The sequence below is a fragment of the Poecilia formosa genome, unplaced genomic scaffold (assembly GCF_000485575.1).
Source record: "Poecilia formosa unplaced genomic scaffold, Poecilia_formosa-5.1.2 Scaffold155, whole genome shotgun sequence".
Lineage (NCBI taxonomy): Eukaryota > Metazoa > Chordata > Actinopteri > Cyprinodontiformes > Poeciliidae > Poecilia > Poecilia formosa.
Window position 1 is genome coordinate 49,107 of NW_006800094.1, and position 13,281 is coordinate 62,387.

Consider the following 13,281-nt stretch of genomic DNA (forward strand, 5'->3'; position numbering starts at 1 on the left):
CGCACAGTGGGCTAGATTGCACGTCTGACAAGGATCCATTGCCGCTCGCCAGGCGCTTTTCCTTTGTAAGATATTTTCTTTTTGGCGTAAGATAGCAAGTCTTTTAAAGTCAAAGAGTTCAAATCCAAGTGAAGTCATAAGTCTGTGTATGAAAGACAGCTCCAACTTTACACAATGTGCTGCCCCCGTTTGACTCAATTCATGACTCAAATCCACAAGATAACCTGATAGAAACAGACTCTATGGGGGTGTCAAAGACTGAGCAGAGTTAAGCATAAATATCCAACTTTGACTTCTGTCTCCTCTGCATTAAGCTGGAATAAAATTTAACCAGTTCACTTTGGGTCAGAATTTCCTCCAGCTTATTGAGCTTGGGCAATTTGGTGTCGTGTTTTTCCATTTGTTTTTGCTAATGTGCTGCTCACTTGGTCTCAGTATGGGATTTAATTTGGTGCACATAATCTAAGAGATTATTATGAACCCCAGAAAAGTCTCAAGTGTAAAATACTCCGACTGGTAAAGTCAAAGCTGGATAACAGTTTTTATTCCCAAAAATATTGTCTACAATATTATTTTGTTTTCATAGACCTACACAGCAAATTTGGAAGTGTTCCATCAACTCCTACAGAGTTAAATTCAACACTTTGAAAGTGTCTATACTGGTCCACTCTGGATGGTGTAGAAGTTACACTCTTGAAAGTGTTATTTGTGATAGAGTTGAAGCAACACTCACAGTAGTTGAAATCAAACACACTTCAGTGTTAATCTATCCAACACTAGTGTATATTGTCAAAAGTTAACACTATGAATGTGTTAATCTAACACAGAACAGTGTAAAGTATATATTAACATAGAAATCTGAGTTTTGAAATACTACTGGCAAGGTGTACTGTGGTAGCGCAGGGGTTAAGCACAACCCACATATGAAGACTGATGATGACGTTGGTGACAAGCTTTACCCAGAATGCACCTGGAGACAATAAGGATGATTCATTTGTAGTTTTGTGTGTCATAAAGTTAAATATTGAAAATAAAGCCAGTCAAGTGGCACAATATTTTATTCAATATTTTACACCCACTATGTCACTAAAATCAGTCAGTCTGGTAAGGTTTTTAGCAACCATGAGTCAACAACGGGGCACCCTACTATATAATCTACTCAGTTTTCAACAGGAGAGGGCTTTCCTTTTAAAGTTCTCATCAGATGTTATAAAGAAAATTTGGATCCCTGAAAGCTTGTTCTACCTCCCATGTGGTCCCCTTGTAGGTCCAGGCCAGGGGCCTGTTGCTCCTTCCCTGATGTGATGTCACAAATATGTTACAATTGTGGGAGGAGCTCAGACTGAGTGTTGACTTAGAAATCAACACTGGACTGGATTGCTTTTTGTTTAACTCTTTGGACCTCTTTAGTGAGTGTTAGGGAAACTAACACTCATGTTGTGGAATTAACACTGTATTTTTAACATACAACACCTGCACTGGAAATCTGACACTTCCGAATTTGCTGTGTAACATTTCAAATCTCTCCTCTCGTTATATGCGTCAAATCTCTCCTCTCGTTATATGCGTTTACCTTCTGTTCTTCGGCGATATTGTTTAGCTTTAGATATTTTTTGCCATGTTTATTTTTTTGTAACTGTAAATATTGAACATCTTGTATTCTTGTTTTATGCAATTGGTAAAATTTCCATTTACAGGTTTAATTCATTCAACATTAGACTTATTTGGTGTGGGATGACCAGTGTAGTTGGGCAACGGACAGAAAAAAAAATTATGTTAGAGATCAATAGTCAACACACATGTATTAAGTTTCACTACTGTTATTGGAAAAGCACAAACATGTGAATGATGATAACTCAGAAAGGCTGAAGGAAAATCCTCTCACTCTTCTTGGCTGCTTCCATTTTCTGTTTTCCCTTTACAACAACCACTGATGCGAAATAAGGCGAACTGATGAAATTGATTCAAACAAGCTAAAGCACTTTCCAACAAATCAAGCTCGATTGAGGAGAAGGAAGCAAACAGACTTAGTTGGAAAAGATGATTAACAGATTAAAGATTAGTAGCTGGAGGGCAAATATGGAAATAACAGCAGTGATCAGTCACCAGGAAAGGCTCAGGAGATTAATGCAGAAGGTAAATCATAAATGAAATGAGTCAATATGAGCTGCAGGTTTTCAGTCAGTGACCTTGAGGCCTAATATTTATTACTTAGTCAATTCTCCAGTTAGCTACTTGTGCCAGTAGCAGGAGCTCCTGCTCCCATTAAGTATTTAACACACACATTTCCTCCATCCTGTCACATGATGCTTAAAAATACTAACACACATACTTCACAAGTGCATAATTGCTCCTAAGCAAGTTGCTGACATACCCCAGAATACACACAGAAGCCCTCAAAGGCAGAAGGCTGTAATTTCAGATGTTCATAGACACGGCCAGCCCTCCTGAGAATAATATTAGGTTGCGATCAGTTTCCCACTTCTCATTCTCCAAACAAATGGGTCTCTCAGAGTCTGTAGGCTTTCTTCAATTTCATAAACTTTTGGAACAATATTTTTTATTCTGCTTATTTGTCATTTTGCCTGTCCGCCTTTGCATTTGACCAGGGTGACAGTTATCACCCTGGTCAAATGCCCTGATCATTTCGAAGCACGTGGAACAAGAGTTGACAGGTTGGTGGTTTTATCAAGGTCACCGTGGTAATGCGAGGTCAATATGGGTGAATGTTCTCATTTCCGACGACAGCCATCACATCATGGAGAGGCACGAGAACAGAAAAGTGCACGAAGAACGATGTGCTGTGTTTGCAGGACAGATAAAATGTTGTCACTTTCCTGCATGCAGGCATTGGCGCTGCAATATGTACGCATGGTAAATCGGTGAAGAAATGTAAATTTGAAAGAGCAAACATTTGAGTTGAATAAAAAAACCCCGACAAAAACAAAAACGGAAGCATAGATCAAAAATAAAAAAATAAGTGTAGAGGTGCATGAGGGTGTGTTTGATGCTGTATCTTGAAGACTGCAGAGATGACTGCAGCACAGAGGGAGGGACCCACCCTGAATACCAATGGACCTGTGATAGTAACTTAACACACATACAAACAATGGCGAACCGGCACATACACTACTATGAAACAAGCAGAATTAAACAATACCTTATCAGTGTAGGCTTAAAAAGGTCATGAACACCCAATCTACCCCAGTAATTTGTGACAGAAAGAGCAAAGAAAGCTAAAAAAACAAAATAAAAAAAAGTAGAGCTCATTTGTTTGGGGTCTTCTGAAAAGCCTGAATTGTTATCTTTGTTCCCTCGTAAATTCTCTGTAAATGTCAAATTTAGCATTCATATGATCAAAGAAACAGCCTCTCCACTTCCAGGGAAAGTGTAAAATAAAGCAATGATGTAGAGCACAATCCCTGACCGCATAGTGGTGTCCGTCAAACACCCAATGACAAACAACTATTTAATGACACAATTTGCTGCGCGCTGAGCAAAAAGTAGTACAAACCCTTAAGACGGTGAAGTAAGAAAATCCATCCCATGATACTTTGATAACAAAGGAAAACTGAAATAAGAGATTAAGGAAAACAGGTGGATGTGGTTGTGAATATTGCAACTCATCATGACACAATGAACAGGAGTAAGATCCTTTACCGGTTCTTATATTTAAGGGGAGATAAGGAATCTATAAAACTCCTATTCCCTTAGCAGCGTTCAATAGTTTGAAAGTTGAGTAGAAAGTGGCAGACTCCTGCAGCCGGGTCAGAGAGAATCTCATTAAGCTGCATTCTCAATACTCACCCTATGTGCTTTTCAATGGACCATTCTCATTCGTTTCATTGCCAGGGATCTGTCAGAGAAATCTAGAGGGAGAAATTGGTTTGAATTTCTTTCCCACTCAATTCAACTCGTTCCGAGGCTCGACAGCACATTTTTTTTTTTACCTCCTAGAAGATTCAGGGTTTTAGTAAAGAGATCATTTGATGGTAAAACTCCATTATCACAGTTTTGCGTTGAAGCCTGCAATACTACTTTATGATATCTGAAGATTGTTATCCAGTATGATAGTGTGTTTAAGTTATTCAAATAAAAATACAATTTTATTTGATATTTCTGTTCTATTTAGACATTGTGAGCAAATGTAGCAATTGTGCGCTCATTATATCTTTTAAAGCAGCACTGAATTTTAGAGCTAAATAGAGCCTACTATCTAACTTGTGATAAAGTTTGTGAGACTGGAGCCTATGTAAGGTTTGACATTGTGATTTTACCTGCTTGCAAAGGTGAACAAGGGACTGGGGGATTAGAGGAAATGAACTGAGGAGATAGAAAAATGATATGACATTATGATATGCATGACATGGCTCCTTTTCAAAGGCTATAATCTCAAGAGCATTGTGCCTCCAAGGCTCATCCATCACACGAATTTACGCCTAAAGTCTGGATGCCAGTTTTACTTCCTTTCTGCAGCAATATATCAAATGAGCCAGGCTTTTTAATATTTTCTGAAATAAAAATGTTTGATTCATTGGCAGCACATAAAATACTTTGAGTAGATTTGGTTTTAAGCAGATTTTTTTAAAGCTTAATGAGAATGAAAATAAAAAAAAACAAAAAAAAAAAAACAACAATGCCCTTTAAGTATGCCAGTAAAATATAACATATCCCTATTATGTGCTGTCCTAAAAGTGAAACATAAGATTAGGTTGGCTTTTACTGGGTTTCACTAATGAACCCCACCTCAGATTAAGAGATGATTGCTACACCACGTTCGTTACTGCCTTAAATTAAAATAATAGGCATGTATGCCACAGATTTATGGTGTCATTCTGAATAATGTAAGAATATATGAATCAAGGATGCGAAATGCTACCAGTGTCAGAAAATTGTTTGCCCAATTAATTGGAAAGGAGTGCAAGATATCAGTTTCACTTCCTGATTCAAGCATACATACGAAACTTAAGAGTTTCTCATAAAATTTGAATATTCATTACAATACATTTCAAAGACCTCTGCTGCTTAGGTCTAAGAAAACAATGCCATAACTGGTAATGTTCTTGGTTTCGGAGTTGCAAAGCTTGTCAAAAACAGATTTGCTCAGTATTGTCCTGGAAGTTTTTTGTTTTTTTTTCCACAGTGGGAATCATACTTGAGATTTTGAGAATCCCTGATCTAAAAGCTAACCTCCCTGTCAAAATCATTCATACACTCCCATTAAAAAAAACAAAAAAAACACTACTTGTAAGCCTAAAAGGCCAACATATTCTCGTTTTTACCATGTAGTTTTATGCCTCTTCATGAAACACATGCCCTCATCTGCTTTGGTGAGCTCAGAAAAGGGTAACAGACATACAAACATACTGTGTGGCTTAGTGAAGCAGCAGCAACTCAGACCAAAACAAACAAAACAAAAAAAAATCCACAAAGTCAAAGCTGAAAGTGAAAGCTATCAGAAACCTCTAATCTTTGCGATCTGCATAAAACCAGTCAATTTTCCCTTTGATTACATCTCTTTCCTTGGAGTCTTTTTCCACCACTGTTATCAGGGGAAAGTGAAGAATCGTGTGCTGCTGTTGAATGCATGTGTGTGTGGGTGCATGTGTGTGTGTGTGTGTGTGTGTGTGTGTGTGTGTGTGTGTGTGTGTGTGTGTATGCATGGACCATCAAAGGCACAAGAGGGAAAGTGACTGCGAACTCTAGTAAGATCAAAACGCAGCTAGCTTCTCATAGAAAGCACAGAATCAATGAAAGAGGAGCTAATTCCACTTCTGTTTGCTCAAAAATGCTTCAGCAGCTTGCAAAGGACAACAAGTGTTCTGTCACTGACTGTGTCACAGTGACTTTTAAGCTCTTGTCTTGAGTACTGGTGCCTTTTTGTTTCTAATTCTTGATAGACCACACTTGGAAAAAAACACATTAATTCATATAATTTTGTAACGTGTCCTACAAACCAGGCAATAATCAGAGACGCAATCTGCAGATGGAGGAACTGAACAGATCCTCTTCTTCAAAAAGAACATTCTCCCAAAAAGATGACCATTAGAAATTTGCCTCTTAAATATGATGCTTATTTAACAATGACAAGAAGAAATCTTGCTTGCAATTTGCTTCAAGCCATTAAGGTGGTCTTGGCAGAGAAAATGAAAAGAGTATGTCTGCCTCCCTGGCAGTGAGGAGACGTCTTGCAGTTTGAAATGGTCTCATGTTTTTTTCAAAGCTTTGAACCTTTCACGCAGCACAATACTCCTCCAAAATGGCAAAAAAAAGTATGACATTAATGTAAACCTATCGAGACATGACTGTCCACCTAAGCCTCAAAAGGAGATCATTAATCAGAGTCCAAGGTAACTCTAGAGCAGGGTAGAAATCGATGGCTCGAGTGGGAGAATCCGTTGACATGACAAGAAGTGATGCATACTAAAAATCCAGTCTTCAAATGTTAGCAAGAAGAGGGACGTTGCTAGAAAAAAAAAAAGCCAGTAGTGTATGTAGTGCTCTATAATGTTCCACTATTCCTGACAACACAAGTGCATTCTGGGACTAGTAAGTCTTCCGATCAATAAACAATTTGAATAGTTGTAATATGTTTGTAGGAAGACAGTTTCCCATCCAAATAAAAAAAGCGCTGCACGCTTCCACCAGTGCATGCTTCCACTATCCTGGGAGCAGAGCCACGTTGCTAAACGCAGCTTTGATATCAGTTGAACCAATACGGTTTATCTCCTGGGGCTTGTTATATATTAAACATCCACACCGACTCCACAAGATAAATCATACGAGCCGTCACTCTAAAGGAGACATCTTAGACTTTAATTTACATTGAAACATCCTGCCTCATTTAAAAAGCCAAGTGGATAAAAAAAAGGGAAGGACAAACATGGAAGTGACAGACTTCTCATTGTCAGAACGTAATCTGGCATTTAAGACCGCAGTAATCCCAGGCTATGCAAGAGTAGGGCTGTACTGGAACTGACAGAGCTCTGTGATTTATATGATGAACGCTGGCTTCATGTTAAGTATCACATTATCGCAGTGACAGCTGTAGCTTATGAACAGGGCCTTTAAGTCACAGGGAAGTGCACATGAGCCTACTGAAAAGTTGTGAAACTGAGCAGTGGGCGTTTTCTTCTGTGTGGTTTTGTTAAATGTGTCCGTGTATGCAACTTATGTGAGTGTGTGTGTGTGTGTGTGTGTGTGTGTGTGTGTGTGTGCCTGCAGCAGATGTGAGTGTGCTGAGGTTAAGAATTGGCCTGTCAGTCTCAGTGAAGTGGGGAGAGGAGAGAGACGACAGGTGTCAGGACTGCGANGTGTGTGTGTGTGTGTGTGTGTGTGTGCGTGCGCCTGCAGCAGATGTAAGTGTGCTTCATTTAGTGTGCTGAGGTTAGAATTGGCCTGTCAGTCTCAGTGAAGTGGGGAGAGGAGAGAGACGACAGGTGTCAGGACTGTGAAGGAGATGGATGAGAGCAAAAGAGGAGGAAGAAGAAAGCAAAGTTTGTGCAGCTGCTGGAAAATTGTTTGTTCTTTACTCAATAAAGAAATGCTAATGAAGATCCAGTGGAAATGACTGAGCAATGTTTGGTATAATCTAGCTTTGGAAAAAATAAAGAAAAGGGAATCTTTAATAACATTTTTGAACATTCTGTGCATTTCTCGGACACACTGCTGAAAAGAATAAAAGAAAAAAGGATTAATGATTGTTGACACTGAAAACGGAGTCATCGTTAGTTGTACTTTTATGAGACCCAAATGTAGGCAGTGGATAGGCCGGCAGCATTGGGTCCAAATAGTTTTTTTTGTTTTTTTTAATAAAAACAATGATGTACATGTAAACGGCAGACAAAAACAGTGAACAAAGTTTAAAACAGCGGTAATACAAGCAAAACATACACAGAGACATTAACTGAGATCAGAGGATATGTAACAGAGTTAACAAAACGAGAATCTGATAAGGAGCTAAAGACTCCAAATGAGTATAAAGCAGCCAGGAATGAAATTATATCAAATATTATCTTGGTCCCACTTTTGCTGCCATAAACGGCTTTGAAGCCTCAAGGTTTGGACTCCACTAAACCGTTTAAGATGTAGCGTGGCATCTGGGTCCAAAATGTTAGCAGCATATCCTTTTAGTCCTGGAAGTTGTAAAGTGGGGCCTTTAAATATCAGACTAGTTTGTACAACACAGCACACCGATGCTTAGTTAGACTTAGGTTTGAGGAATTTAGAGGTGAAGTTGAAGCCCGAATCCTCAAATGTTTCTTAAAAGACATTTTATCTTTCAGTAAAAGGCCTTTTCAGTTCCAAACATGAGCTGAAAGTTTCAGAACAAACACTCTAATAAGACTGTTACGGTCACAGATGGTGCCTTTAAGGTAACACGAGTCGTTTGGATTGTTGTCACCTGACGATCCAAACATACTATTTAACCCGGGTTCACCTTTACAATAAAACATCCAGACACACACTCTGCAGAGTGGCATTTTAGCAGGACAAACTTACTGCGTGAAGTTTTGGCTGTTAATGTGCACCGAGGGACGGGACAATCTTTTGAAGATAGCAGTGAACATAATTTTAACTGGAAAGACGGCTGGTTTGAGAAAAGACCGAAAGAATCCAAAACACAGAACAACATGCTTTAATACTCTATATTCTACCGGGCAGCACTGACTTGTCTCCTCAAGTAGTTTCAGAGCTATTCACACCTCGACACATGACCAAAACAATGTCATTGTTGGTGACGTTTTTGAATCATCACGTCACAATAAACCCAATATTAACTAAAAGGAAGGCATCACCAGCAACCCGTGTGACCTTCACAGACCCAGTGGTGACATTAATGGCCCGAATAAAGTAAATGTTCCGACTACTTTTAAGGAGATCCATCTGGATTGCATAACTTCATTCAGAAATCTATGTGCCACTCGGTTATGACATTGGTGATGAGGCAATTAATCTTGTCATCACAAAGTACTTTTAGTAACATTTTATATTTACATAACTAATAGGTTTGTGTAAAGAAATAGTGGTCAATTTGCCATACGCATTGTTAATTTGCTGTAATTTATTTTACAGGATAGGGAGTGATACAGAAACGGTGTGATTATGAAATGCATTTTGTTTAGTTACGGTGTGAAGTGTTCCCTGCTGCTACCTCTCTCCTCAGATCTGCTCCCTAAAGGTCCTGAAGAAGCATGGTATGAATATTTCACTAAATTGCATTCTCAGGTTATCAATTATAAAATGCTATCTTCGTATAAATATTCTAAAAATACAGCTGGACTCTGCTTCCTCCTTGGCGTATTAAAAATTCATACACACCTAGCATTCTGCGAAATCTTCATCCGCATAGGACCCGTACGAACACAGCTGCTGAAATGTATGCAGGGTGTTCTCGCTTTTAGGGGGGGAAGGGGTTGTTTGCATGTGGGAGCATGTTTTCATGTGTTTGTTTGTGTCTAGAAAGTCTTCGGTGTCTGTAGGACACGTTTTGTTGGTGAGTCAGATGAGCTCAGTGGAAGCTAAGAAAGTGGAGAGAAAGGTGAATCACACTGAACAGTCAAACACATCCAGTGCTTGGATGGGTCTATTTAGGCCCAGTCTTTACTTACTCCCCCAAAAATACATTGAAAATGTTACTGTTTTTAGCCCATAGGCTACATCCTGTTCAAATATAGCGTGAACAGTGTGGTTGAAATTCGGGCTTGCTTAACGCCTGTGAAGCAAGACAGTTTTTAACCAACTTTAAACTGAAGATTAAAGTGTCTTTTCTATTTTGAGAAGGAATATTAACATAAACTGGACAATTAAATCGGGGGGCCGCCACTCAAGCACAAATTCGGTGCTAGGTCTTAAATAGTAACTTTTGTTTAGTCAATCAGATTCGCATTAACAATTTCAAGCACACCAACCTTGGTGAGATGTCACAGCCTTGTTGCATGAAGGCTCCCAAAGAAAACCACAGAGAGTTAAAGATGCCAAACTCATTTGGAGGCTGGTCAGTGGGGCCCTGCTCGGCGGCGCCCTCCTCTGGTTCCTCTGCGTGCCACTCGTACGGACTAAAGCGGCTTACCTGGAACAGTGAAGGCAGAAAAGTGTCAGCTAATTTTTAGGATCAAAGTTTTCACTCTAACCAGATGAATTACGTAATGATTTACATGTGTTTTTAACTGTGACAGCACAATTAAAAAAGAGGGATGATTACCATGTGTTATCAAGGTGTAACTGAAGAGGAGACGTTTTTGTTGAACAACATATTCAATACTATAGCCAACATTGGAGAATGTAATTTTGGCTAATATATAAAAAAAATGTCTTGAACAAGCAGACACGGAGGTGGCAACATCATACTAGGCTTGTTATTTTCAAAAAGGGCTTTTTATCTCAGATATGAGCCTCATATCTGAGATATCAGAATCCATATTCTCATTTGTTGAATAAGACGGTACCTGAAAAGCACTCATATCCATCACGGTATGACAGCGTGCTGGGACTGAGTTGGACACCTTTTTCCTTCAGAACTGCTTCAGATATTTAAGGATAGGTTCAACAAGGTGTCAGAAACATTCCTCTGAGATCTTGATTCATGTTGACTTGATGCAGACAGACTTGCTAAACAGATTTGTCAGCTACACATCAACAACTCTTGCTTCAACCCAGATAACATAAGATCGTAACTTCTGAGGTCACTGGTTTCAGTGAAAGCATCGTCATATTAAAGCATTTAGCTCAAGAGGGTTTTAAATTTTTGATAATGTGCATTTACTGAGAGGAAGAAGCCATCAGAAGATTGATACAGCAACAATACCGTTGCGAGAAAACCCCAATATTCCACCTGCACCAACCTGAACTTTTTAAGCAAGATAATAAGGTGAACTATGGACCCATGGTCCTATGTTGCTTATACCAAATTCTCACCTTACCAACTTATTGTCCTCTTTTGGTGAACCTGTGCTTTTTTTTATTTAAGTGAGTTAAACAGAAATAAGCTGTAAAACTGTAAAGACGACCGCAGTAAAACGCTTTATTCTGTCTAGAAATCAAACTGAATTATAAACCGTTTTTCATGTACAACTTTCTTTTTTTATCTACGATCCAACGCCTTAAATAACCCATGCGCTACAGTCTGGCAATTCAGCTCAGTTTCTATGAATTACTTACCAAAAACAAGACAACGCTGACTCCAATATAAGCAAACACTATGCACATCCATATCTCATAGGCCAGTGGGTCCAGGAAGGAGAAGACACCTGGTTTGGACTTCTGAGGCTTTTTGATCATGATGGAAATTCCAAGAGACATGAAGGGTTTAGAGAAATCAATCACTTCTTCTCGCACCAATGTTATGGTCAGTGGGGCCACGGCAATTTCTGCTTTCTGCAAAGAAGAAGGGAAGGGCCAGGGACTTCATATCAGTCACATTATTGCACAATTAACTTCTCAGAGATTACATATAATACAGATAAATGGAAGGGAATGTGCAGCGAACACAGAGTAAAGGAAGGGCAGACGTGGTATTGCAGATGAGGGAATAGAGGAGGCTAAAAAGACATAGAGGAAGAAGAGGGCAACCCAGAATGACACAGGAGTAATTTATACAGTATGTTGGCCGGAGAGGGACACATCCAGAATATAAATGAGTCTCAAGGTCTAACTGGCATCTGCATACAACAATGCTTGCTCTTGCAGAACAAAGGTCTTCTAAGTATCCAAAGTCAAAATAGAAGATGGTGATAATAATTAATGATATGAAAAGCCATTCTGGCCCAAATAACCAATATTGGTGTACAAGATCCACTTTGATCGTATAAAATCCCCCAGTGAATATTGCATTTTCAGGAGGAGAAATATTGTTTTTATGACTACAGTAAGGAGCTTGGAATTGCTGCAATTTTCCAAACTGTTTTCACACAAAAAACGGAAAATGAACAATGAAACATAATGACTTTAAACTTTATGTTGTCCATTTTTCTGTGCCTGAAGTTCACTTTATACTTCACTGAATCAACATGGATCATTTGGTCTAAAATGGTCTTTAACTATCAGGCTGACAGACTACTGGTTTAATGTGCATTATAAGCCACAAACTGCTGCAAAAGACAAACCATTCTCCACATGAGACAAAGCAAATCTTCTAAACATTCAACAAAACTGACAAGCGTATTAAGTCTTTATTCATTTATTGATTACAGGGCAAAAGTGTAAAGTTTTTAAACAATACTCTTAGGCCCTTTGACAGACTCTCATTTTCTATGAGAGTCTATTTTCAATGCTTGAATACTCAACAAAGGTTTGACCCTTAAGCAGCTGAAGTAACAATAGAAAATAAATTGACTGATAATGCTGTTATTCTGGGAAATGATTCAAATTTAGTCCAATACTTTTGGTTGTAGTAAATATAAAGCCGGGAATGCAAAAATGAGCTCTACACCCCTCTCTATTACATGATAAAGGAATAATTAAAGCTGCATTTTCTTACTACTTCCACTGAGGACTAAAGGCCACAGAATGAAAGGACAATAATGTATTTAAATATAGAAGTTTTTGCTACATTAGACTTTTTTAAATCTCTTCAATTTACCTGGATTCTTCACAATATGGACTATGAAAACTGCCATTTGCAAAAAAAATGGGTGCATGTAAGTGGACAACTCATAAAATGTTCCGCCAAACTATCAGGGACCTTTTTTATTTATTTTTTAGTAAAACTGTTCAAGATAAGTTAAATTCAATTATTTGTGGGTTCTAAATCTGTGCAAACAGGAAATTGGACAATTTTCCAATTCTAAACTTTGACACAAAGGCATGTCCACTCTAAAAACAGCCACACTGACAAAACTGATTCTCTCTAAGCTGTTTGCACACATTTCAACACTTATTATTTCACATGCATTCAGCGAATGTTCACCCATTTTTTTTTTTGCATGTTTAAAAATGTATGCTTTATATATATTTTAATTTAATACAATTATTTATTACTTAGATAATTTGGAATAATATTAAAATTATTTTTAATAAGTGCTAAGAATACAAATAGCATTGAATTGTCAAAAAATAGTGAAATTTGGATCACAAAAGAAAAAGAAAATCCTGAAAAGAAAAGAAAATAAAGCTACCTGCTGGGTGTGTTTTTCAACATAGCCAGATTGCTCTGAAAGTGCGACGTGGAGTTGATTTGGGTGGGACAATAAAAGCATTCACATCACCTCTTTATTTAGTTGTTGTCAGTTATTGAAGAGGGGCTCAATTTTGTCAGGACTTGAAGTCACACAAATAAATTGC

The 13,281-nt window shown here is 38.3% G+C and overlaps 1 protein-coding gene across 7 annotated transcripts in view; it reads right to left on the reverse strand.

Annotated features, from left to right (window-relative positions):
* gria4a (glutamate receptor, ionotropic, AMPA 4a) overlaps nucleotides 1-13,281 on the reverse strand; it is a 116,331-nt gene that overhangs the window by 26,096 nt on the left and 76,954 nt on the right. For all 7 annotated transcript variants that reach the window (XR_001663633.1, XM_007564097.2, XM_007564095.2 and 4 more), the window contains exons 12-13: nucleotides 11,161-11,376; nucleotides 9,912-10,072 (exon numbers count right to left, since the gene is read on the reverse strand). Coding sequence is in view for 6 of the 7 variants with exons in the window: in XM_007564097.2 (XP_007564159.1) it covers nucleotides 9,912-10,072; nucleotides 11,161-11,376 (377 nt within the window). In the remaining variant the exon portion in view is untranslated. The remainder of the gene's footprint in view (nucleotides 1-9,911; nucleotides 10,073-11,160; nucleotides 11,377-13,281) is intronic.